The sequence below is a fragment of the Mytilus californianus genome, unplaced genomic scaffold (assembly GCF_021869535.1).
Source record: "Mytilus californianus isolate M0D057914Y unplaced genomic scaffold, xbMytCali1.0.p SCAF_3, whole genome shotgun sequence".
Classification (NCBI taxonomy): Eukaryota; Metazoa; Mollusca; class Bivalvia; order Mytilida; family Mytilidae; genus Mytilus; species Mytilus californianus.
This window is the reverse complement of record NW_026262679.1, coordinates 43,792,377-43,819,417: the sequence shown is the minus strand read 5'-3', so window position 1 is coordinate 43,819,417 and position 27,041 is coordinate 43,792,377. Positions and strand designations below refer to the sequence as shown.

General features: G+C 33.5%; 2 protein-coding genes across 4 annotated transcripts in view; both read left to right on the top strand.

Moving 5' to 3' along the window:
- The window catches only part of LOC127734629 (NFX1-type zinc finger-containing protein 1-like), a 97,872-nt gene that overhangs the window by 49,471 nt on the left and 21,360 nt on the right, over positions 1-27,041 (top strand). Inside the window, exon 1 of one of the 2 annotated variants that reach the window (XM_052244604.1) lies at positions 23,994-24,237. The exons of the other annotated variant lie outside the window; for it this stretch is intronic. The gene's annotated coding sequence lies outside the window, so the exon portion shown is untranslated. Of the gene's footprint in view, positions 1-23,993; positions 24,238-27,041 lie in introns of those variants that run through there. 2 annotated transcript variants of the gene reach the window in all.
- Positions 1-27,041, top strand: part of LOC127734628 (NFX1-type zinc finger-containing protein 1-like) — a 58,289-nt gene that overhangs the window by 9,888 nt on the left and 21,360 nt on the right. Inside the window, exon 2 of one of the 2 annotated variants that reach the window (XM_052244603.1) lies at positions 189-1,115. In XM_052244603.1, coding sequence (XP_052100563.1) covers positions 189-1,115 — 927 coding nt within the window. Of the gene's footprint in view, positions 1-188; positions 5,362-27,041 lie in introns of those variants that run through there. The other variant, XM_052244602.1, reaches the window with a different exon arrangement.

Sequence of the window (27,041 nt, the reverse complement as noted above, 5' to 3'; positions counted from 1 at the left end):
GATCAGTGAGGCAGGCGAGACATTTCAGCATGTACACTCTTGTTTTAAATAGTAAAATGTTTCTCAAGGTTGTCAGTTATTTGAAGTTCCATCCATGTGAAAACATTGTTTATTACAGTTTCTTAATCCATATAATTATGCCTAGTAGAATTTACAATCTGCTAAAATATTTGTATATCAAATTTTAGGGCATGCTACGTCTATGCTCATGGACAGCTCGTGTCACATATGTGAAGGTAACGATAATCAACAAACAGAATTCAAGTATTATGATGGACTACATTTTGCCACACATGGACTGACAAAGCCAAGAACCAATAGAGGAAACAAGGCGTCTATTGGTAGTGGGAAAAGAAGTATCATTTGTAATGATAAACAAGCAGAGTTTAGCGATGACGTTGGAAATATGAACTCGCCTCAAAAATTAAAGCATCCTTCGAGAAACAAACGTAATAATGAAAACTTCCGCGGAGGTCGGGGACAAAATCGTAGAGGTCGTGGGAAGGGAACTGAGAAAACGATACAGGTTGAAACAGACAATATAGGTGGTAATACAAGTCGTGTTGGTAGAAGCGGAGAATTTAAAAGAGACAGACATAGAGATGATCATCATGACAGAGGAAGTCGGGGATATCGCGGCCGTGGACGAGGTCGTGATGGTAACAGAGGTCGTGGTCATGAAGACAACAAATATGAAAATGAAAGTCATGATGGTAGAAGTCAAGAATTCAATCGAGGACAAGGTCGTGGTAATAACAGAGGTCGTGGTAGGGGTCGTGGAAATGAAGACAGCAAATATGAAAATGAAAGTCCTGATGGTAAAAGTCAAGAATTCAATCGTGGACAAGGTGATAATAACAAAGGTCGTAGTAGGGGTCGTGTTCATGAAGACAACAAGTATGGAAATGAAAGTCGTGATGGTAGAAGTGGAGAACTTAATCGTGGACGAGGTCGTGGAGGTAACAGAAGTCGTGGTAGGGGTCGTGGTCGTGGTCATGAAGACAACAAAGATGGAGATGAAATTCCTGGTGGTAGAAGTCGAGATTTCAGTAGAGACAGACACCAAGATGATTATAATGAAAGAGGTAGTCAGGAATATCGCGGCCGTGGACGAGGTCGTGGTGGAAACAAAGGTCGTGGTAGGGGTCGTCGTGGTCGCTGATGAAAACAATGGATAATAGTGTTTTTACAAATATGTGCAATAAGTTATCAATATAATGTACCAGAAATTATCGATTACTATCATTACAGTTAAATCTGTAATTAGCTGTTCATGATACAAAGAGATTAGATTGCAATGGTTAGAAATAAATGGTGTGGATTCGTTATTATTTGTGGGATACACATTTTTGTGGATTTTGGGGGTAAAAGTGAACAACGGTTTTAGGTATATCATTGAAAATCCAAATAGTCTATGTTTGTAAGTATGATGTTTTCAAATTCACCAAAACAAGTATCGACAAAAATATATTGTTTCCTCAATATATGAAAATTGCAATACCCATTTTAAATGATTCAACAATATGCTTAAATACAGCGAAAGTCCAATAATTCCTAATACGAGAAAATGATATTAGGTTATTTTTTCAGGCTTTACATTTCGTTCATTAAAAGTGTTTGGACAGATAAATATTTCAACTTTTCAACTGGTCAAATCAACTAAGATTATCACACAAGCCTTGATGATCGCTCTAATATTCAAAAAAATATTTCCTCATTGTTTCAATTATCAAGTTTTAAATTTGATAATTTGTTATCAATATTCATAAAATGCACAATCTGCCAGTGTGACGAAAAATATCTCCACTCTATGTATGTGTAAGAAAACATACATACGTGATGAATTCTGAATCATTTGTTGAAATTAAAAACAATATTTTTTTTTTATTTTATTCAAAACTAATTTTAGTAGCCAAGGTTATCATGTAATCAAGAATTGACTGTATGACATTTGCAAGAATGGGAGCATAAAGACCCGTGTATAAATATCTTTGTAATAAAAATTAAAAAAACAATGAGGTTGTTTTAAATGTGCATGAAATATCTGCCACTGAATGTTAAGCGAACATAATCAATCATATTTATTAATGAAATGTTTGAGTTGTGATTGTTGTATTCATGCATTGCCATTTATTTTATATGTAAGTTGTATTTCTTTCAGATGCTATATAAGACTTATTGAAATTCTGTTTTATAGTTCGATGAATAGTACTAGTTTTGTTGCAATTTTTAAAGCATATCAATACCATAAACATAAATAATATGTTCATATAACAGCCTAAAAAGGCATATTTAATTTGACTGGCGCCATTTTTATGAAACTTTAATATAAAAGTGTTAGTTATTGTAGTAATTGGAGTCAGAGAAGCCAGTGGCATATGCCCTAAGCATTTTTTTTTTAAACATGTGATATTTTTTTCTATGAACGAATTTTCTGTTCGGGCAATTCCCATTTTGTTTTACTTACTAGTATTGCTATTTTATACTATTTGTATAATTCTTTGCTAACAATATAATTAGGCCTCGTGATTATTTTTTGCAGTTTTTTTCTAAGGTTCAAAAACGTTGTATAAATTAAGAGACAACTCAAAGGTCAAGTACTTTTAGATGAACCCAGAATATATGTTCATTGTTTATAGGCCGTTTGGTTTCTTATTTAAATTGTTTTATCTTTTGTTATGTCGGGGCTTTTTATAGGTTGCTATGCGGTATGGTTTTTTTTATCTTGTTGAAGGCCATATAACATCTATGTCATTTGGTCTCTGGTGGATAGTTGTCTCAATGGCAATCATACCACATCTCATTATTTTATAAAGCAATTTAGTCATTTTTTTTTCAATGTTCTAAGATGTTTAGTTTTTTTGTTAGACTTTTTGAAAAAGGGGTGTTTAGAATGGATATTTATTGTAACAAGTAATATCTAAAACAAATCACGGTCGTTATTGTTGTTACTACTTTTATTGTTGTGGTTATTTTCAAGATAGTTGAGTTCTTGTTTAACCATATTAATTATGAAGTATACACATGTTATTTAGTATCTGATTTTTACCAGACTTGTGTGAAGCTTTGATAGAATGTAGCTTAAAACAAACTATTGTTTAATTTTTTCAACGACAATCATCGTTTTAAACTACATGTATTATACTAAGAATTTCGATTTTCGTGTAGTATAAATTATTGTATAAGCTTAGATACTAGTAGTGTATAATACTCTAATTTGAGCTATAAGTATGTAAGTTTCAAAAGACGAGCGAGCTATAGTTTAAGGGCATACGATACAGTTACAGGGGAGGTAAGGACGTCGCTAACGTAAAATGTTATTTTTTGCGACGTCAAACTGTGACATATGAGAAAAGATGCATTTTTCATCAAATTTTTATCATTCATTCTGTTTTAACTTGAAAGCGATTCATGGACTCCTCTTTTTAAAAATGACATTTGGCTTGATTATATATGAAGATTTTTTGTTCCAATTTTTATGAAGAAATTACCGATGATTTTTTTTTTAATTAGATAAATATACAGCCGAAAATGCCGTTTTTTGACCAAATTATGAAAATGTGATAAAATAATTATTTCGAAAGAATTGTTACACAAATTCAAAACACACTTATGTAGAGAAGATAATCCAGATGTTTTATAAAAAAATCCTTTTATGTTTATCTTTTGAAACAAATAAGTTAGGTATGTCTATCCAATGGATAGAAATATCAGAGAAACCGAAATTTTTAGTAAATGTCTAAAATTTCGACTCCATTTTTCTCTAAAAGGAGCACATGAAGGTATATTTTTATTGCATATATGAATTTACTAGGTGAAAAATAGTTTGTTTGCACATTATCGTCAAAAATTCCCCGTGGGATCGAAACTGTATCGTATGCCCTAAATGTAATTTGTTTACCATTATGTTTTATGACTAACAATATTGCAAAGTAATTGCAATTTTAACAATTAAACTGTCAGCATTTCTAGAAATTTGCTTTTCATTTATCTATGATTTCACCATTGAGTTACATTTTATTTTGTATATCCGTAATTCACCGTTTCAGAATCTAATGCATTATGGGTATTTTTTCAAAAGTGTACACTAAAACATCGGTATTTGTTAAAAACGTCCTAAACAATGGAAATTAAACCAATGACGTGACTTTATTTTAATTTTTGGATACGAACAAAGAAATAAACCCATAGAATTTTAGATTCTGAAACGGCCATTTATGGTATACCTTTGTCCATCCGTTTGCTATCCATCTGTCTGTTATCTATCCGTCCTTTTTCAATTCGCCCGGGCACGTCTTTGGATTATCTCAAGTATGCTTGAACGAAATTATGTACACAATGCTGGGTTGATGACGACTACGTACCTTTTGGTGCTGAGGATTTTTTTTAGATAAGTTGTTCCAGAAGTATCGAACATCATTCGTCAAAAATCAGGCATGTACGGAAGACTTTTTAATTTACATTTTCCAATTTGATATAACAGATTATCAATTTGATATAAAAAATGTGAATTTCTCTTCCAAAAGTTTTATTTAATCATAATTATGTTTGATTGGAAGATAGCGTAACCCAAACTGACGCTTTTTTTTGTATTGATTGATTGTTTATTTGACACCCAGTGACAAATATCTAATGCATATTAAAAACTCTGTTAACAGGTTTAAGATTTCTGAAACCCTCCCACTCCCCTTTTATCCTTATCTGGGGCAGTTTTTGGGACTAGCTTCCAGGGATGGGGTCGATAACTTTAAAATGTAATCGATTAAATTACAATTACTTTGCTAATTTGATGTAATCGATTACATTACAATTACACATAAATTCAAATGTAATTGATTACATTAGATTACTTTTCTTTTAAAGTAATCATGATTACATTGTATACTGTGATATTAAATTAAAACTTTTTAAACATTTGATCCTCACAGAAAAAAGCCAATCTGAGCAAAATATTGTGTTTATAATATTTTTTCAATATAAACATGTTATTTATAAGAACTTAGAAAAGGAGCAGTGTTATATTTATATTGTTGGATGACATTATTTATATTATTTTATTTGACAGGTTTACTTTCAATGTAAATGTCTCTGCTTTTTCTGTTAAAGGAATAACATTGGTTTTTTTTTAATATCTTAGCCCCGATATAAAACATATTTTCAATTAAGAAAAAGAAATCAACAAATAGTGATTATTTTATGATCAAGTAGCCTTTATGTCTTTGCGGATAATATGATTGACACTTAAATGTGTTTTTATAGGTATTAATCACTACCTCGATTTTATAACAAACAAAATGTGAGCTTGGGCAAATAAAATTAATTGTTTTGATTGGAATAATCAATAAATTTCTATACAATTCATTTTTTTATTATTTTCATGATTGTAAAATTTATATTTTATACAAACATATTAAGAAAACACATGATAAAAAAATATTGAATTTTGTTATAAAAATTGTGAAAAAAAGTTGGTTCTAAATTCCATTATCATTTAAAGTCAAATATCAAAGTCAATATAAAGGGCAAAATTTGCACTTGACTTTAACATTCCGAGAAATTTCTGCAACCTAAGGGAACAAAAAAACATTTAAAAAGCACACATCTTATATCACAAGGGCTCAATCTCAAAATCAAACTTTTGGAAAGGTAAATTCATGTAGTAAACTGTTAAAAAAAGCCACACATTTACACCCTACATACCGTTAACCATGATTATACTGAAACTGAAATTAATAAATATTTAATAGGATCAATCATTTTGAACCATACTCAATCATAGTGAACATTAGTTTGGGGATATTTTTATTTATGCTTTCATATAAAAAACAATTTTTATATGTAAAATTTATAATCATCAAGTAATCATTTGAATGTAATCTAAAAGTAATCATGATTACACCTGTTTTTTGCATTGTAATCGATTACATTACGATTACTTGTAATCAGAAAATGCATGATTACTGATTACATAAGATTACACTGCAAAATATAGTCGATTACAGCTGATTACGATTACTGATTACAATAACCCAATGCCTGCTTGTTTCTCTATTAAGTACATGGAACCTGGTGTCTAAGAACGAACAAATATAAGAGAAAACTAGACAAAGTGATGCCTGCACTCCACTTTGAAGTAACTGTAGGACTTTCTTTCGAGATATTATTATGTCTGGGAGACACAAATGATGCCCCGCAGATGCAAAGTTTTATTCTAAAATACACAAATTTGAGCATGGAAGCACATAGGTCTATGGTTCACTGTAGGAGGAGTTATCCGGAAACACTATGCACCTCTTATGCAAGTATATACTCCAAAAATGACAAATTTCAACTATCTCCCAATAAGAGCAAATATAAATAAAAATCTAAAACCTGGCCACATGCACACCTTCAATATATGTACAAACAGCCAGCTAAGTGAAAACTTCCTTGCATTCAAACTGTAGGAGGAGTTATCTGGCATAGCTATGCACCTCTTATGCAAGCATATACTCCAAAAATGACAAAGTTTAACTATCTCCCAAAAAGAGCAAATATCAATAAAAATCTTAACCCTGACCACATGCACACCTTCAATATATGTACAAAAGCCAGCAAAGTGAAAACTTCCTAGCATTCAAACTGTAGGAGGAATTATTTGGAATAGCTATATACCCATAATGGGACGGACGGACGGACGGAAGGGCGTGCAGATGGGGGTAAAACAACATGCCCCAACTTTGAGCAATTCATATTGCATATTTTCAAGTCAGAACGAAATGAATAGTTCTATTGAAATATTGGTGTTTTTAGGAACATAGGAACATGCAAGGATATAAAATGCTTCCCCTTCTTTGAATAGCCTGGCATGTTCCTATATCAATTTCAATAGGAACATGCAAGGATCAATTAAACATCCTTAAATTCATCCTTGCAATTGTCTTTATAAATTTGTTTCAATATTTATTTTCTATATGAAAACATTTTATTAAAAATGAAGAACCACGCGCGAGATCTAGAAGGATTGTAAAAACTATCGTCACGTGATGCTCGGATATCCCGTATACGTGTTTGTTATGTTATATATTATATATGTACCGACTCTAAATTAAGGTTTGAATTGAAAAATTGTTCATCTACTGTAATAATTGTAATGTATATAGAATAATCCTTTGCCATTTCAGTGCCATGGCGAAATCGTAGAAATATACGTTCAGTGCCAAGGCATGTTTTTTCCATCCACACTGGTCGTGCATTATGACGTTATAGTACCCAAATGTCATAACGTAGGCATACTGCAAGAAAGTGTTAGCGAAAACACGCGGGAAGAAATAAAAATTGACGGGAAAGTTGAAATCAATTTTCGAATATGCATAAATAAATTATAAATCTACTTAAAAAATATTTTTAAGTCGTATGAAACTCCAAATTGAACAAAATTTATAAACATGTTTTTTTTTAACTAAAATAGCTGATTTTTCTAATAAAAGACGCATACTTGGCCTATCGGTAATAAATCTGTCGAGTACGATTATCATACTCAGACTCAGAAACCAACCAATCAAAACACTGGATTGAGTGGTTCGAGCACACATTTTGTACTTCGAGGACTGAGTTAAGTTTTATAACCGAGACCTGATCATACATAGATTTGTTTTATTTTGTCCATATCCCAAAGAAATATATATGCATTTACTGCCATTGAATTATATTGTCTTCCCGTATAATAACATATGAATTCTCCGACAGCTTTTCCGTATGCATAGCCTAAGTGCTAATAGTTTTTTTTTAATCACAATTGAAAAAGTGTTATAAACAACTGATAGAACATGTAAAAATAAATTATAATCCGACGATATACACGTAAATGATAATTAATATAGAAATTGGATAAATAATTAACGGCGAGTTATAGTATATACATGTATTTACTTTGAAGTTGGCATCTTCAACGTGAAATTTTTTCAGCTGAATGATGTATATTTGACTGCACGTTGATTCAGATACTTGACCATTTCTACCGCGAAAATTTTGGCTATCGTTATTTTACAATAATTTTTTTTATAGCAAAAAGCGCTTCTGCGTTTCGTATACATTTAAAAACAAATCAGTCCTTTCCTCGTACGATATACATGTATACTAATAGCACAAACTGTAAGTGCAATATTTGTTTTTTAATCAAAGTAAACCAATTTAATTTAAATTATCATATCATGTCCTTTGATACAAGTTCGGACAACTTTTTAATATACATCCATGTCAAAGTGTAACTCTGCATGAAAGAAAGTATCTAATAAGAATTAGAAGATGTGGTATAATTGCCATGGAACTCTCTACTAGAAAACAATTGTCGTAGATGCAAGAAACTATAGGTAATCGTACGGTTTTCAACACGGAGCAAGAGCTCATAACGCGAGCAAGATAAATCAAAAGCCCCAAAAAATTACAAATGTTAAAGCTCAGACTTAAAATTCTTATTTATACCTTTGATAATGCGTTTTTATGACATATTCCATTCTTTTAGGTATGCTAGAGATTTCATAGCAAGACGGGAAAGAATAAGACGCTTCTCAAGACTACACGCTTGGCCTAAAGTTGGAGAAACAACACTGAATGAAATAAAGGGGTTCTTTGTCGTCATTCTTAACATGGGTTTGATTAGATAGGCGACGATAGCAGACTATTGAAACAGTAAATTGCCAAGTCAATAGACAAAATGGTTTAAGAACAAAAAAGTCATGTTTAGTCGCAACCGATTTCATCTCATTTTTAATTTTTTTCATCTAACTAACAACAATAACATACCCGGCAGAAACGATCCAAACTACAGCCCGACAGCAAAATTTCAGTGCCTCATTGATTTATTCAATCGTCAGTCGAAATTTCATTATAAACCAGAACAAAACTTAAGTGTAGATGAAAGTTTAATAGGGACTCGTGGTCGAACAAGGCATGCTGCAATACATTCCGTCAAAAAGTTCGGGGTGAAAGTTTGGATGCTGGTAGAGGCAGTGTCAGGATATCATCCACGCTATAATATATAGAGGACAGAAGTATGACCCAACACCACCAGTTCAAACCCATGGTTCTTACGTTGTAAAAACGTTGCTAGAAAAAGCTGGGTTACTTCATAAAAAGTATTAGTCGTGTGCGACAGCTTCTTTACTTCTATTGCGCTTGCTAAAGTTACAACTCGAAACTTATTTTACAGGAACTATTCGCCAAAACAGGCACATGCCGAACATGATAAACATGCCATACTAGGAAAACGTGAATTCAAATACGCTCGCCAGGGACATATTTTAATGTGTGTATATCGCGAAAGGGCACGAAGAAAATCCGTCCGCATCTTATCATCGCACGAAAAGGCTATCCAAGACAACGACAATTAACCCCGAGTACTTGAATTTTATAATAAAAACATGGACAGCGTTGATTTGGCAGATATGATGGTAACTTAACTTCTTGCAGCGCATTGTAATAAATGCTTGTAAAAACACTTCTGATCAACCAGTGAAAAGTAGACTACAGTTTGTACAATCAATTACAGAGGATCTCTCACGCGATTATCTGCTATATTCGTGAAATGAATGCACAGGTTAATCCTGGCAGACCAAAGAGAACGCGCTTGCGGAAAATTGCCAAGTAATGTATAAAGTTCGGATAGAGAAGGATTTGGTGGTCGTCATCGAACAAAGACCGTATGCAGAAACTGTAACAAAGGCTTACACAAAGATTGCATGTATAATCATGAGTGTACTGAAGAATAGATTTATCATGTCATATCTTCTCTTAAATATGTCTTATGGTCAACGCTTTTGTTTTGTTTTGTCTTTCCAATTTCAATAACAAAATAAACAATTTACAGGGTGGCTGAAAATACCAAAGAGATATAACTCATATGATTTGAAGGTAAACTGGCAACGCCATGACAAAAAAAGTAAAACTATAAAAAAGGCAAACAATGAGTCTACAAAAACTACATAAAAACTGAAGATTTAGTAACAAAATCCCTAAAAAAAATAGAAAGGAAAGGAGATACTGCTCCACATGTGCCCGCCGTTGCATGTATCTCTCATATAAGAAAAGTTTATAAAGTTTTAACAAGATATGTTTAAAGGCCCAGATTAAAAAAAAAACGTGTCCTGGCCTGGTCAAACCAGAAACTTGAAAATTGGTATTTGCTTTCCGCTAAACACGCGATATTTAGGAGTGAAAGAATAGGCTGATCGACCAGGAGTCAGAATAATGAGTTCGGGTAAATGTGCGTTAAATGAAACTAGCCGGCATGTCGGTCTAGTTCAAAACTGGGTATATATTCAAATCTCATCCTAAATATGCATGTAACCTACCGCTGTAGAAAAAATAGTCCCGTTTATTTTTGGGGAAAAAAAAACAGTTTTTGAAATCAGTTCAAAAATGTGACCAGAAAAATTCAAAGGTAACTGTCAAAAAATTTATGTTGTGACTCTAGAAGGAGAAAAAAAGTGAGGATTAAGGAATAGAATTATATTCCCATAAACTTATAAGACAATAAGTATTTACAGAAAAACAATGCTAGTGTAATTTCAAATTTGACAAAGTCCCCTTTATTGAGTTTTATTGACCTTTGCAATAACAGAAGAAGGTCAACATATTCTGTTTAAAAAAAAGATTTTTGATTGCATTTTACGAATATACTTGATTCCCCTATTTTACGAGATAACGAAAAATTCAGGAGCCTGCCGTTTTGGAAATCTGAATTCAGGTATAACTAATTATTATTAAAGTTTTGGTGTCGTTTGGTTTTTGTCTCGTGAACAAATTTCTGAAATCTTTGTTAATTTAGCCAAAATACTAGTGGTTGTGGTTAAAGTATTTATTTCCTTAGGATAGAAACAATTATTCCTTAATCTGAGCATATAACTAATACTTTATATTATGATTTCTAAATGTAATCGTATAAAAAGAAAAAAGAAGATGATTTTTTTTTCCGGCAATCGATGAAAAATTGCGTTGTATGTCAGTAAAAAATATTTTATTACGTTTTAATGAGTGGCAAATACATGGTTCAGCAGAGGGTCCCTGTAAAGTGAGAAACGGAACGAAACATGGCGAAACGAAACGAAACACAGCGAAAATAAACGAAACACGGCGAAACGAAACATGTAAATTGAGAAACGAAACACAACGAAACGGAACAAAATCTGTATATTGAGGAACGGATTTTTTTTTTCATTTTCGTCTATAAAAATAGTGAATGCCTAGCTTTGACAGTTGATGTCCTTATCATATATTTTGTAAATTAAATAATTGCATGTAATGTTTTTGATTTTTCAAAGGGTTAATTCTTTCCAAAATTAATTAGAACCCACCAAAGAATATTTGAATTCCGAGGTTTTTTGCCTTTATCTCCGTCGCTAATAATAGATCAAAGAGTCATTTAAGGGAGAGCATAATCTTTGATGATTAATCCCTTTGATTTTTCAACTGGAACAGAGGAGCGGTTCACATGAAATATTGATTTTATGTCTATATTAAGGCCTGAGATGTGGTAAGATTGCCAATGAGACAACTATTCACTAGAGTCTAAGACGAAGTGAATGTAAGCAACGATAGGTGAGGGGCGTAAAGGGGGGGGTATCTGCACGGAAGAACGCGAAATAAAATTGCCATTTCACGATGAACGAACAATTAAAAATTTCTTGCACGTTGATCTTTTTACCGATTTCACGAAACACGGTGAATAACGAAACCTTTTTCACGGCTGCACGTGAAATAAAAATGGCAAAACACGTTGCACGAAAATAACCCTTTACCACCCTCATAGGTCACCGTACGGCCATCAAAAATGAGCAAAACCCAAAGAGTCTAGTCGATAATTAAGGCACCCGACATTACAAAATGTGAAACAATTTAAACGAGAAAACCAACACTGATTTATGACTTAGTCATACAAGAAAACCAAATATGACAGACAGCAACCAACTACAACCACTGAATTACAGGCTTCTGACTTGGGAGACACATTAAAATATGGCGGGGTTAAACATATTTTTCCTTAACATGGGCCGGTGGTGTAACGGCACAACATTAAACAAAATGCAAAAATATGCCAACAAACCGTCTTTGATGCAGTGTGCAATCAATTATTATAATTTTATTGTTTAAAATTGCGTACTTATTTCAATTTGAATTTATATCCGCGTTTAATCAGCACAAAAGATGTCACAACTTCAAATTCAATGTCACATTTTAGTAAGAATTTAACGCTTATACCTCCATCCCCCCTTCCTGGATATCATTCATAGCCGATAATTTCTACATTCTCTTTTTACCCTAAGTCCGGTGGTAAAAAACGGGATGCAGCTTTTCATGTTTAATAACAAACCCACTCGAGGTAGAGGGGATTTACAGACTACGCTGGAAACTATTGCAATGTTTCAATAAAATGAAAGTACGATCAAATCAAAGATTTGTATATTTCCAAGATATCAAGTTCCTATGATGGCAGGGGAATTTGGTATAATATCTCTATGTTTTAGATTGGGCTAGCCTTTGTAAGCTCCTCACTCTGACTAAAAGGTATGTCAGCCATTGCCAATACTTGCCATCCATGTTCGTCATTTAACACGTCCAAGACTTAGAACAAAAAGAGGTATGGGTATACATGTATATCAATGTGACAGCAACCATACGGCAAAAACAACCAGAAGATTTATAATCTTCAACAATAGGTATGTGTCAAGCTATTAGACTAAACTACCCAGAGTCTATAATAGTTGTTGATAAATCGAACAGAAACTACTTCTGCTGTCAACACCAAATTCTGCAAATAACTGACGAGGTTCTGGACTTTGGACAGGCGAATGCTTATGTAGCGGGGCTACACTAGTTTTGAGATCTCAGGTCACCCCCTTTTAACCTCAGGCAATAGATGAAAAAAAAACGAACAGAGGTGAACATACTGAATAAAAACCAATACAGGAAAAGCACTTAACTTTATAATAACGCTATAAAAGACAACGCCGTTGTTCAATTATTTTGGTCACAATAGGGTCTTTAATATTGCACATAATACGTAAAATTATTCATTGATGATGACTTGGTCTTGAAAAGTCCCTTCTAGAGTGTATATACCGGACTGTAAAAATATGTATATATACGTCTTTCGCTTACGTTTATAGAGGCACAATATAGATCTTTCCTTTATTCCTAGTCAAACCAAACTTTGTTCATCATAATGTCTTGAACACACGAAATGTTCAGGTGATGTGTTAAGTGACAGAATTATTTCTATCTAGCACAATAACAAACATAGGTTCCTATCAGACATTGACATAAACCCCACATCTCTTTTTATTCGTACACAATAGTGCTATAGTCATGATAGTTCTGCATCTAATTTTGACATAAGTTTATACGTTGTTTAATCCTTATATGTAGTGAACATCAACCAAAAAATCAATATAAGATAAATATAAAATGAGAATGGAAATGGGGAATATGTCAGAGACAAAAACCCGACCAAAGAGCAGAAAACAGCCGAAGGCCACCAATGGGTCTTCAACACAGCGAGAAAATCCCGCGACCGGAGGCGGGCTTCAGCTGGCCCCTAAATAAAAATGTTTACTAGTTCAGTGAAAATGGACGTCATACTAAACTCCAAAACATATAAATAAACTAAAATTAAAAAACATACAAGACTAACAAAGGCCAGAGGCTCCTGACTTGGGACAGACGCAAAAATGCGGCGGGGTTAAACATGTTTTGTGAGATCTCAACCCTCCCCCTTTACCTCTAGCCAATGTAGAATAAACAAACACACAGCAATACGCTACAGTAAAACTCAGTTTAAAAGAAGTCCGAGTCCGATGTCAGAATAGGTAAAAAAAGAAACTAAGCAAAATGACAATGATACATAAATTAACAAAGGACTACTAGCAGTTTAATACTGACATGTCAGCTCCAGACTTCGATTAAACTGATTGAAAGATTATGTCTTCGTCATATGAAAATCAAGCACAATCCCTCCCGTTAGGGGTTACATGTAAGTATCATACCATCATAAAATATATGAGAAGAACAAAACCCGTATCATGCCAACTACTGGTTTTAGATGACCGCATATAACAAATTAAGAAACATCATATAAGCAGATTACGCTTGAACGACTAACAAATAAGATTTTTTTTTAAATTTGACAATAAACTTTTTAAGAGTCGTCAGACATGGAAGAAGTACCAGAACTTGATTAAACAATCATATATGCAATTGAAGAGGTGAGTATTTATCCATGCATATATTTATCAATTATGGACTTTTGACGAGGTCAATACGTTATATATGAACCTGTTCAGATTATATTGACCGAGGACGAAGTCCGAGGTTTAATATAATCTAGCAGGTCCATATATAACGTATTGACTGAGTGAAAGTCCGTAATTTATATATTACTTACAAATTAGTTATTGAAAAACCGGTCATTATCGTGATATATGGACTGCACAAAGGACAGTGGTATTGACTAAGACAGCGATAATGACTGAGCCGTAGGCGAGGTCATTATCGCTGTCGCAGTCAATACCACTGTCCTACGGGCAGTCCATGTATCACGATAATGATCAGTTCTTCAATAACTATTATGTTTATTTCATTGAGGAACCATGTTTTTAAAAATTCTCATAAATTCAAATTGGTCAAAACAAACTCGAGTTATTGTACGATTTCTATAGAAAAGAGTGAAGACCAGTCATAGTGATAACTATAAGTCACTACCATTCATTTACATTAAATTTTTCAGTATATGAAACAAAATAAAGTTTTCTATAATTTTATAATTAACAAAAACATATGGTAAACAATTCATCAACTTCAATATAAAATTAAAATCAGGAAAATGTTTTATTAAAGGGAAAACAGAGAAACCACGCCCCACCGGTCATTAACATGTAAAAGTCTGTTAACGACCGATAGAAATTATTACTGAAGAATAAAGAATGTCATGTGGCCCATTGTTATCCAATAAGAGAAGCTAATTCTTAACCGATATGAAATAAATATGTATATAGTGTAAGTTTAAAAATGATATTAATTCGATGTTACTATTTTTGGAAATGATATTGACTCTATGTTACTATTTTTAGTAACATGGAGTCAATATCATTTTTAAAAATAGGAACGTCGAGTCAATATGTCAAAATAGTGAAAATATACAAAATATATATTGGGAAAGACGTGACCAAATAAACCAATGAGAAACAAAAAACATCAAACCATATGTAATATTAAGATATATTTCAGTAAACCGTGAATATCAAATCCAGTGCTTGCAAATTGGCCACGGAGGTGAACCATATGAGATTGTTTTAGTCCAAGTTTATGATTACACTCTTTTTTTAACAGCAATAAAACCAACAAATGACTGGTAATGATCATGTTTTTCCAGTCTAAGCATAAGTAAGAGCTTGTTCCCCCAATATCACCCATAGACATCAAGTGAGATCGATACTTCGCCAATATATAATTATTTTGGGACTTCTGGGATGCTATTGGTACTGATATGGAAAATGATGAGTAACATATCTTCACAATTTCAATTAAATCATTTCTCTTGTTTAGAAATGTTATATCTTATTCATTGTCCCGGATATACATGAAATATTTGCGACAGGACTTTTGGCAAATAACAATCAAGCAATCATCTATAGTCTTCTATATATGATATAGATATAAGAAGATGTGGTATGAGTGCCAATGAGACAACTCTCCATCCAAGTCAAAATTTATAAAAGTAAACCATTACAGGTCAAAGTAAGGTCTTCAACACGGAGCCTTGGCTCACACCGAACAGCAAGCTATGCCTTTTTGTAAAGTTGTATTTGTTTCATAGACTGAAGTTATATTCCATACCTAGGAAACTGTTTAAAATGCTGCAATAACGTGAATAATATACCACCGGTATTTCAAAAATGGGAGGAGCTGCAATTTAAATAACGCGAAGTTAGTGGTTACTTCCTGATATAAAACCAATAAATTTGCTATTTTCAGTGTTAGATGATTTTTAATAAGAAACTCTTTGGTGTCCACCAATAACGATGACAATGACTACTACTGTCGCATTCGGAGTCACCATAATTTTTAATGTAATATTGGAATTTAACCACAAATACAAAAACAATATTAATTATTGTACTTTGCTAAAATATCATACATACTTGTATCGTTGAATTTATAATAGAGTATCACCGAGGTCATTTGCAAGCTGCAGGTTTCGTTAAATTTTCCATCTATGCAATGCTTTACAAATGGGATAAAAAAAGAAAGAAGAAAAAAGACTGAACAAATTGTAATGAAATAATATAGAAGCAAATATTGAATGGTTTCAAAAATACAAAAGGGCTTCCTTTTTTGTTTATAACGAAAAGGAAAACTAAATAATTAAATTATCCGAGCTCTACGTTTTCTGTGTATAATAAATAAACGCTGTTGTTGATATTGAGTTATTGATGTAGGATGATAATTTAGAGCGGTATCAGGAAGAAATATTAAGACAACAGAACCAACAACAAACAGAACCTTTCACAATTTTATCATCGTCCTCTTCCGACAACTTAACAAACATTAAAATAGACCACGATGACATAAATATGAACCAAAATAAACAAATGAAAGAATCAAGGCACTTTAACTTGCCATTATCGTTGGATAATGAATTGACTGATGTGAAATTGGAAGATCAAGGTTACGTCACAATATCATCTGGTTCTGACTCTGACAGTCTTCCAATGTTGCATGCACCATTCAAAACAATTGAAACTGAAGACTTAGCCATGTGTCTTAACAATAACAAAGATATTCCAATCCATAGCAGACCAAATACGGGTTTAGACTCTTTAGATATATTCCGCATTTGCTTTGTTGAGGTAGATGACGCAAAGATATGCAAAGTAAAGCCAGTCAGCGTCCGAACAAATTGCGTTTTTGTTAATAGATGTTATATCGTTGTTTTCAGATGACAATGGTATTTGGGAAACTTTTTCGCCAAGACGGTATTTCAAGGTTAGAGTAGATGATGGCCATGTGTCGACAGCAGAAACCAGTAACAAATCTGATTATTCTCATATTCTTAAAAGACAATACGGCCGACACAAGGCAACACATGAAACAAATCAAAGTATTTTCCAGCGTATCATCTCAACAGTTAAATAAAAAAATGACGTTGCATACAGATATGCAGTTGTTCAATACATTCTAAAAAATTGTACATCTGATGACATAGTAATTGCACCCCACGGAAACAGCATTGGACGACGGACATACATGAAGACGGACTCTTCAATAATTGGCAAAATGAAAAATTTTGTTGATGTTAAACCAAAGAGACTTTTCAGTGACCTTTTAAAGGAGTCAGGAGGGCCTCTGGAAATAACGTCAGCTTCGTTAGAACCAAGAAACGTTCAATAGATCTATAACGTTAACCGACATATGAAAAGAAAAAGGAAAGACAAATCTGGTCCAGACTTTGGACATCTTGCCGCACAGATACGAATTTGTTCGAGACTGGAACATGTGGGGTGAAAATACTCAGTACATTCGGACAACTTCACAACAGATTCAGGATGTGAAAACATTCTGTACCGGAACCACTAAATTTTCTGTTTTATCCATCGACTCTACTTTCAACATAGGTGATTTTTACGTAACAGATACGAGTTACCAATATTATAGAGTTGTTCATGCAGAAAGGAAATATAGAGGGCGCTTTCCCCATGCATTTGGTCCTACCCTTATACATACCAGTCAGGGCAGTGACAGTTATGCTCAATTCCTTGGGTCATTGATACGAATGGAACCATGCTTAAAAGATATTAAGGCAATAGGAACGGACGGAGAAGAGGCTTTATTAAATGCTTGTCGTATACTAATGTTTTTCCCCCAACAGTCGAAATATTGATATGTGTTGACCATAAAAAGGAAAACATAGAAAAAAAAATAAGAGAATACAATTCAACATAATCTGTGGAACGACATATCATTTCAGATATTTTTGGACGCAAATTCGATACATTACATGAAAAGGGTTTAATTGAATCTGAATCGGACATTGAATTTGACAAAAAACTGCCGTGATATTAAGGCCACTTGGGATCAACTATTACCGGCCCCTGGGCTTTCATTCCTGGTTTATCAAATTTCAGGCATTACTTTTTAAATATCATTTGAATATATATGTTTGTCAAAAGGTTGGTTTAGACGGGTTGTTTTCAAACAATAGGGTAGAAAGTATTCATGATAACTTGAAAGATTGGATTACTCGTACTGAAAAATATACTATGCCGGTTCTTAATGTTAAGGTAGAGGAACATGTGAAAGCACAAATGCAGGAGTTCGAACTAAGGTAGAGGAACATGTGAAAGCACAAATGCAGGAGTTCGAACTATCAGTGTACAGGTATGGTTCCTACGATTTGTCCACTGAATTCGGCCATCTCAGACAGGAAAGACATATTTGGAATGGCCCAAGTCAAACAGAGAGAAAGAAAGCCCCTGATGATTTTCGGATGTCGAAACCTAAGCAAATAAGGGTCTCTACGGATACTACCGAGATATCATACGACCATCTCATGAAACAGCTGCTGCAGAAAAAAAATTATACTCCGGGACTAACCATCAGTTACGACGAGAAAACTATTTTCTCAGGGGTCGGAAAAGACTTTCTAAAGGAGTTATGGTCAAGGCCGATGCATTGATACAAAGTAATAAATCTTCAATTTCTTCAGCACCGGGATTTAATGGTTGTTACGTTCGACATTCACAAGACTCATTTGGTAAGCCTCATTTAGTTACTACTACTAGTAAGGGTCGAGTCGTTTGTAATGACTGTCCTGTATACAACAACGTGAAAATCTGTTCACATGTCGTGGCTGGAGCCGACTTTTTGGGCGTTTTAGCTAAGTATATTGCATGGCGAAGTAAGGAAAAAGTGGCCAATGCATTATCTGATATAATTTTTGAAGGGACTAGAGGTGGAAAGAAGAAGATTTCTAAGCCAAGACGTGGCGAAAGAGCCCCTGTAGCAGCAACATCACTTCTGTTCAACGAACTGCCTTGGTTGTAGATACCAGATCATTAGCGGCATGCGCAGTTGTTGATAATTTGTAAAATTTGATGAAAATTTGAAGAGTTTTTTTGTTGCAAAATAATTTGGTTCCATGATACTTAATTTGATGAAAATTCATTTTATAGTTTATGTAGTAAAAAGATGTGGAAATATACATTGTTTTTCTTGTTTGATGAATCGAAAATGTAAACCTAATCACTGAAGACGATTGTGAGTATAAGAGGAAAAGCCTTAGCACACTACAGTTAGGTCTGACGAAGGGGGTCCAAAAGGTTTTGGAAAAAGTTGCACATGATTGTTACAACATACAGTTATTTCTTCAATTTAGTTGTATCATTTTGTGTCCATCCACATTCCTTTGTTAAACATTACTAATTTTTATCATCTCAAAAATAAGACTGAATAAGAGTAATGTTTGAACTGCCGATATATGTTATTCTTCTGATTGGACAAAAACACTGCAACAGTCAACGGTCAAGTTTGAATATCGACTTCTCTGAAACCAAAATAAACAGACCAAAATATACTCACTCAATCTTTAAAAAATAATTAAGGAGATGTAGGGTGCATGTCAATGAGACAGCAACACATCGACACAAACAACCGAAAGACATCTAGAGGTAAAAGTGAACATTATAGACAGGCGTTTATTCATTATGTCAAGCTCTAAATCGTTCTGAGTTGAATAGCAACATGAAATACTATAACCATTTCCTAGTTTAATGATGAAACAGCAGCATTTAACATTAAGAAAAAAAATGATACATATTGATATTCAACCGTAAGAAAATTAACATTTCTGTCATTCATCGTTCTCTAATTGTTAAGGGCTGTTCAAATCAAACATGAAATACTATTCATCCATCAGTTATTACAATTCCATCTGGTTTCTGGTCAGATTCAGGGTGTCCTTTGATAATTTTAGGCTACTACAATTGCAAAGCCAGACCTTGGTGTAAACTTTCCGCCTTCTTCGTTGCCAACACCGAATATTTCATTCAACTTAGAAAATATGACTCACCATTTACATTGGTATCTACGTGCATTAGTTGCAATTCATCAACTTTGTTTTTGTTTAATTTGAGGCTAAGGTGCGTCAGCTATGCTACAGAGCCTGTTCAAATATTAAGGCTTCTTGTCACGTGCAAAATGAGGAAACATTAAAATTAGAATAGCTGTTACTGTGGATCGTCTGAATATCAGTCTCAAACAGAATTGACCATTATTTCCTTTGTGACTTAGTCTAGGATTTTTATGCCCCGCCTACGGTAGTGGGGCATAATGTTTTCTAGTCTGTGCTGCCGTCCGTCAGTCCTTCCGTCCAATACTAGGTTTATGTTGTTTGTTAAGGTAGATTAAATTACAATGGAGTTGTGATCACGTCAACTTGAAACTATACACATGTTCATTATGACATGGTCTTTTTGAAATATATGCAAAATTAGGTATTTGAACTATAATTTGCGATTCAATGAACATGAAAATGTGATAGTTTAAGCGAGTCATACTGTCCTATGGATACATATTCTTGTTTTTATTCGTTTCTTTTTCTTTTAGTTTCAGAGATTGTTTATTATGGCAGTCCATGACATTCTTGTGTTTTTATTTTGTTGCAAAGCAAGCAAGACATAATCTCGTTACAAGTTCAATTCATATTAACCTGTCAAACTACTTGCAACAGGTACCATCGACTTCAACTTTATGGAGATGCCGTGACTTCTTAACTTCTATTTTGAAAATGTGGTAGATACTAGCTAGTAACACGCATCTGTTAAGATAAATGGCGAATAACAAAACACAATGTATTTGCTTTATCTAGGGTTAGTTTAAAGAAGAAAGTAGAACTTGAAGAGTCCAACATACAATATGGTATGAATAAATAGAGAAAAAGGGTGCTCCAGTAGGGTACCCACCTTATGACATAAGGTCAAGATTAAAATTGCCTCGGGTCACCAGGTCACTTTTAAGCAAACTATTCAGTTCTAAACTGATTTGATTCTCGGTTTAAACATTTTAAAGGTCACAGGTACTTTCAAAAGAGACGTCAGGTCGCAAGGTGGTCAACCAACCTCACCCTTAACGTCGCAGGTCGGATTTGACCATGTTGTAGCCACATATAGGGTGAATGCATCCAACTTGAACATTCGGATCCTACTATCTTAAGGTATGACAAAGTGTCCATACCATTTACACATTTAAGCTATGGTTATTTCATTTGGGATACTTAAGTGTTTCATTCGTGAATACAAATACCTTAATTGGCACAAACTCATTAACAATAAATGATAAAGACTTATTGCAGATTATTGCATATACAATGATATTAACAGACATGATAGAATGAAAAGTTATACATACTAATATATCATAATGTTATTAACGATAACAACGTATTGGACTATAAAGCATCGACAAATACAAAGCACAATAGGACTGGTATGTAATGCAGCAATCAGTGAAATTAAGCCCAGTATGTAATGTGTCTTCGAATAAACCGTTAATCGTGTAGTTATGCACACATTCTCTTGGGATTAAATCAGATCTTTTGTAAAAAAAGCAGAGACAGATTCAGGGTTTAAGGAAAGGGGGAGGCGTAATTGGCCAAAAAGATAAACATACCACCGAGTATTTTTTTTGACAATTTTTAAGCAAACAATTAGATTTTTTCGTTCAAAAGGGGCCTCTAAACCGCCCTCAATGATCTTCGGCTATGCACATATACACATCATATTACACTATCTCGTCAGGAAGATTTTTTATGGGTCGTTCCTCCAAATACAGATTTTCTTCCGTTTCGTTGTGTTTCGTTTCTCAATTTACATGTTTCTTTTCGTTTCGCCGTGTTTCGTTTTGTTTCGCTGTGTTTCGCTGTGTTTCGTTTCGCTCTGTTTCGTTTCTCACTTTACAGGGACCCCCTTTTTCCCCTTGTGTATGTACGATATATACCACCCTTTGTTACATGGAACGTTATAAATGTGCCTGAAATATTTGAATCTGGATGTTAAGCAAACAGCAATTAATCAATCAATCAATTGCAACATGGATGTGCATGCAGGAGGATATCTACAATAGAAAACTTTACGATGTAAAAAAAATACCAAATTGAGGAATTCAGTAAATACATCGTTGGAAAATGATAACAAGTGTATAGCTGATAAAAAAAGAATTCATCGCATGCTTCGCTGAAATAATTCACGCGGAACACTGTAAAGCAACTTTTAGATGCAAAGACTTTAACGATACTTTTATTTACAAAAAAAATTGTACTCAACAGGTGTTTGTGACATTCTTACCCAGTTTAGTTTTTGCTGGCCACATGTAATTTAGTTTGACTGGTGGAATTACTCCTTTCAGCCAGTGTTATTATCCCATTTGAACTATTTGAAATATTCCTAAAAAAAACATTGATACGACGTATAGATACATGTGTGACAAAAAAACAATTGAAGCATAAGGTAATATTTGTAACTCATTGTTTAATTAAAATCCATCATAACTTACACGTTTGAACAAAGAAGTGAACGAAAACTTCAATAAAAATTCAGCCCTTTATCCTTGGTTGCTATGAGACTCGTTGTTGCTAGGGTGCTCTCTTCGAGGTCCGCGCTCATACATTAGTAAAGTAGACATGAGCCCATTTGTTTTGTCAGTTACGTATCGATGGTAGACGAAGAAAGTTAGTTTGTAAAGAGACAATAGTGCAGTAAGTAGGAATTTCGAAAAACACTTAGTTCAAGTTGAAAGCTGGTGGTTTGTAGCAAGCAGTAATTAGAAGTTTTAGTGATAGTTGCAAGCTACCGGGTTTTTCTGAAACTGTAATTTCCCTCGGGAATGGTCGCAGTCCTTCGAACAGGTAGCTTGTGATTGTCTGGTGTCTCGGAGATTAGGTGTCTCAGGAACTTGTGGTTTGTAAGTTTGAGTTCGGTTCTTATAGTTTCTAAAAGGTTATTGTTTATCAACGTTGGACCTCGGAGTCAGTTAAAAGATTAAGGATAAATTGAAGTTATAGACAATATAGTTTAGACTTTTGAAAACAAAGTAAATTGTGTGTAATTTTTTTGATTCTTTGTAGCACAGGAATCGGAAATTCTATCAATAATAAGGTATAGGGGCATCTATCTCAAAGGTCGTCGGGCAACTATATAAAAAACCACATAGCTGCCGGACTATCTTTAAGATGCCTCTATGCCTTATTATTGAAAGAATTTCCGATTCCTGTGTTTGTAGTTTAGATTCAAAGTTTATACAGTTGGTCTCGTAGTTAATAATTAAACTTCTAAGTTGTAGTTGGGTTTTGGAATAATGATAAAGATTGATATTGAAGTGTTTCAGATTCCGTGAAAACGGATACGAACAGATAGTTCATATATAAGCCAAACACGTTACACATGTAGATCAGTTACTTTATGAATATTAGTATCATCTGTCATTTTTATAAATAGTGTGTATAACCTCTTGTATAGACCAAAGACGGATTTAGGAGGAATGGATTGGCACCCTTATGGAATTACATATATGGTTAATGCATAGACCTTTTAATCTGTCCCACTTTTAACGTTGCGTAGTGCCTCCCCCTTTAAAATCCTGGATCTGCATCTGTAGACTTAAGAATCCCTGTGCGTAATTTTAATACTACGCGATCAAAAGTTTCGAAAAGACACAGAAGATGATAGGATTTAATTTGGTGGTCCTTTAAAAAAAAGTGTAATATATACATGTACAGTTATACAATCTTCTTTGTTGACCTTTAAGAAATCTTGTCAAAAATCACCACCATTAATGCCCTTTTTACTTTAGTCAGTTATTTGGAATTACTACCATCTGATTTGCACCTAAAAGTTGACACATGCACAAGTAGCGTGATTCATTTAATATTACAACATTGTACATTCGATGACGTAATGTTTCTGAAAATTATGGAAATCCCCTTTCACTTTCTATTTTGAAGGATATATTTTCTGGATAATTAATCACGCAATATATCGTGTTCAGTACATGTATCAATATCTATACATGTATATTCATTTATTTCATGAACACCGTACAATATTTTTTAAAGTGGACAGAAATTTTACATCCGGGAAAGAAAATTACTTCCTTACAATATTTAACTTGTCGAGGAATAACTATGCTCAATACCTGTTAAAGGACTAACTGGTAAGAATTCATTGCATGGTAGTAAGTATATATAGGTATTTTTTCTGAGACAAGTGCCTGTGACTATATTACTGATAATATGGCAAGGTCCACAACAAAGTCGGTACAGTAAAAAAGAAGGAACAATTTCAATTTGATGACGTTAATTATATATAGAAAATATCAGCATGAAAACGTTAAATAGTGAATATATAATGCGAAGGCATATATTATAGGACTATATATAAATGATGATCATTTGAACATTGAGGACATCTGCTTTCACTTTCTGTTTGAATTATATGTTATCTTGGTTACCGCAAAGTTTACTAATATGACTCAGCATTGATAGGTATAATAATTTATGAAATGTATACATGTATATCTTAATCGATTTCACAGCCACATCCATTTTAAAACGTCACGAGAAATAAATGTACATGTATTATATACCTAATTAATTTTTTGTGGAACGAGTCTTCTCAAAATCCGTGGAAAATATCGGTAAGAATACTAATTTAATATTGCAGCTGTACTTTGATACCGAATTATGACAAATAATACATTTGCGATATATAATGCCAAAATAATCTTAGAATATATTGGCAGGATCTACAGCAGAATCGGTAGATATATGGAACTATTTACAATTCAGTTAAATGCCTGCATGTATTGGATAAATATAAGACTATGTATTGCTCAAATTAAGGGTTCTTTAATTTGTGACAGCACATGGAATGATATGATATATATCATAGACGAATACTATATAGTATCAAAAGAGCTTAATTCCCTCGAAAACCGTGACTTTTTTTATACGGTTTGCCAGGGGATACCGATAGTAAAAAATGGTACCCCAATTTTATATTTGCAAAAAAACACCTTGTTTTTCTTTAAATCAACTTAAATCAACCACTTAGCTAATGATCTTGATTTTACACTTTTGGAAAATACAAAATCATGTCCAAATATTTTATCGCTGGTCTATAAATAAACCCTAAAGGCAGATTTTTTCTGATATAGTTTTAATAAAAATCAGCCCAACCCATACTCATATTTTCCACAAGATTGTATAGAATCGTATAGGAAGTTTCACTCTTGGCTTAAATGTATATACATGTTGGTTCATGGCACTGTCCAACGGCGGATCCAGGATTTTAGGTGGGGGGGGGGGGGGGGGGGGGGGGGAGGATAACCCATGCTTTGCAAATTTTACCGCCTGAATCCGCCCCTGTTGTCCGTCATATTGAGGAAGGGTGTGGGCGGGCATTTCGATTATTTTGTGGTAGTAGTATCAGAGACATCCAGTACCCACCTTTTTCATATTTATATTTTGAATATCAAATAAACTCATACCCTTTCATTGGTTTTTGACAACAGAAAGACCAATTAGCTATATTACACTTTTTCATGGAGAGTACACATAGATTTTTCAAATATCTGATCCATTTATGACTAAGGTTTTAACTGCACTTTCATTAAATACTTAACATTTTCGATACTTATGATATGATCAGAAACCAGATCACATATCAGATCTAAATTTCTCAACCTAATCATATATTATGACGCTTGGCAATGCTACCTATCCAACGGCTCAACCCCGGGGCCCGTGCCCGTCCCGTAAACAGTGTCATGCTACTGACATGCTATTACTTTTTATATGACAAAGAGATGTAAAATTTGTTAAATTTCTAAGGATAAATCACCCCAAAATAAAGGTATTTCTTTGCTTTTTAATTAAGATTTCATATATTAGGTTTGAGCTCCAATGACAGAAAGAAATTATAAAAAATATATATAACATATATAAAAAGTTTAATAGTGACAACACTGTGACTAAATGGTATCAGATTGACAACACTGTGACTGATTGGTATAAAATTGACAACACTGTGACTAATTGCCATAAGATTGATATCACTGTGACTGATAACAATCAATCACAGTATGACTGATACGCATAAAACTGAAAACACTGTGACTGAATGGTATCAGATTGACAACACTGTGACTGATTGGTATAATATTGATAACACTGTGACTGATTGGTATATGATTGACAACACTGTGACTGATTTGTATAAAATTGACAACACTGTGATTAATAAGTATAAGATTGACAACACTGCGACTGATTGGTATTAAATTGACAACACTGTGACTAATTGGTATAACATTGAGAACACTGTAACTGATTGGTATAAGATTGACATTGAACACTGTGACTGATTGGTGTTTGATTGACAACACTTTGACTGATTGGTATAAGATTACCAACACTTAAACTGTTTGGTATAATATTGACAACACTGTAACAGAATGGTATAATATTGATACCACTGTTACTGATTAGTATAAGATTGACAATACAGTGACTGATTGATATAAGATTGCCAACACTGGGACTGAATGGTAAAATATTACCAACACTTTGACTGTTTGGTATAATATTGACAACACTGTGACTGAATGGTATACTATTGATACCACTGTTACTGATAAGTACAAGATTAACAATACAGTGACTGATTGATATAAGACTGCCAACACTGTGACTGAATGGTATAATGTTACCAACACTTAGACTGTTTGATATAATAATGACAACACTGTGACTGAATGGTATTATATTTATACCACTGTGACTGATTGGTATAAGACTGACATCAATGTAACTTTCACGTATAAGATTGAAAACATTGCGATTGGTTGAAATTAGATTGAAAACACTTTATTGATTGAAATTAGATTGAAAACACTTTATTGATTGTTATTAAATTGACAACACTGTGACTAAATGGTAAAATATTGACAAACTGTGA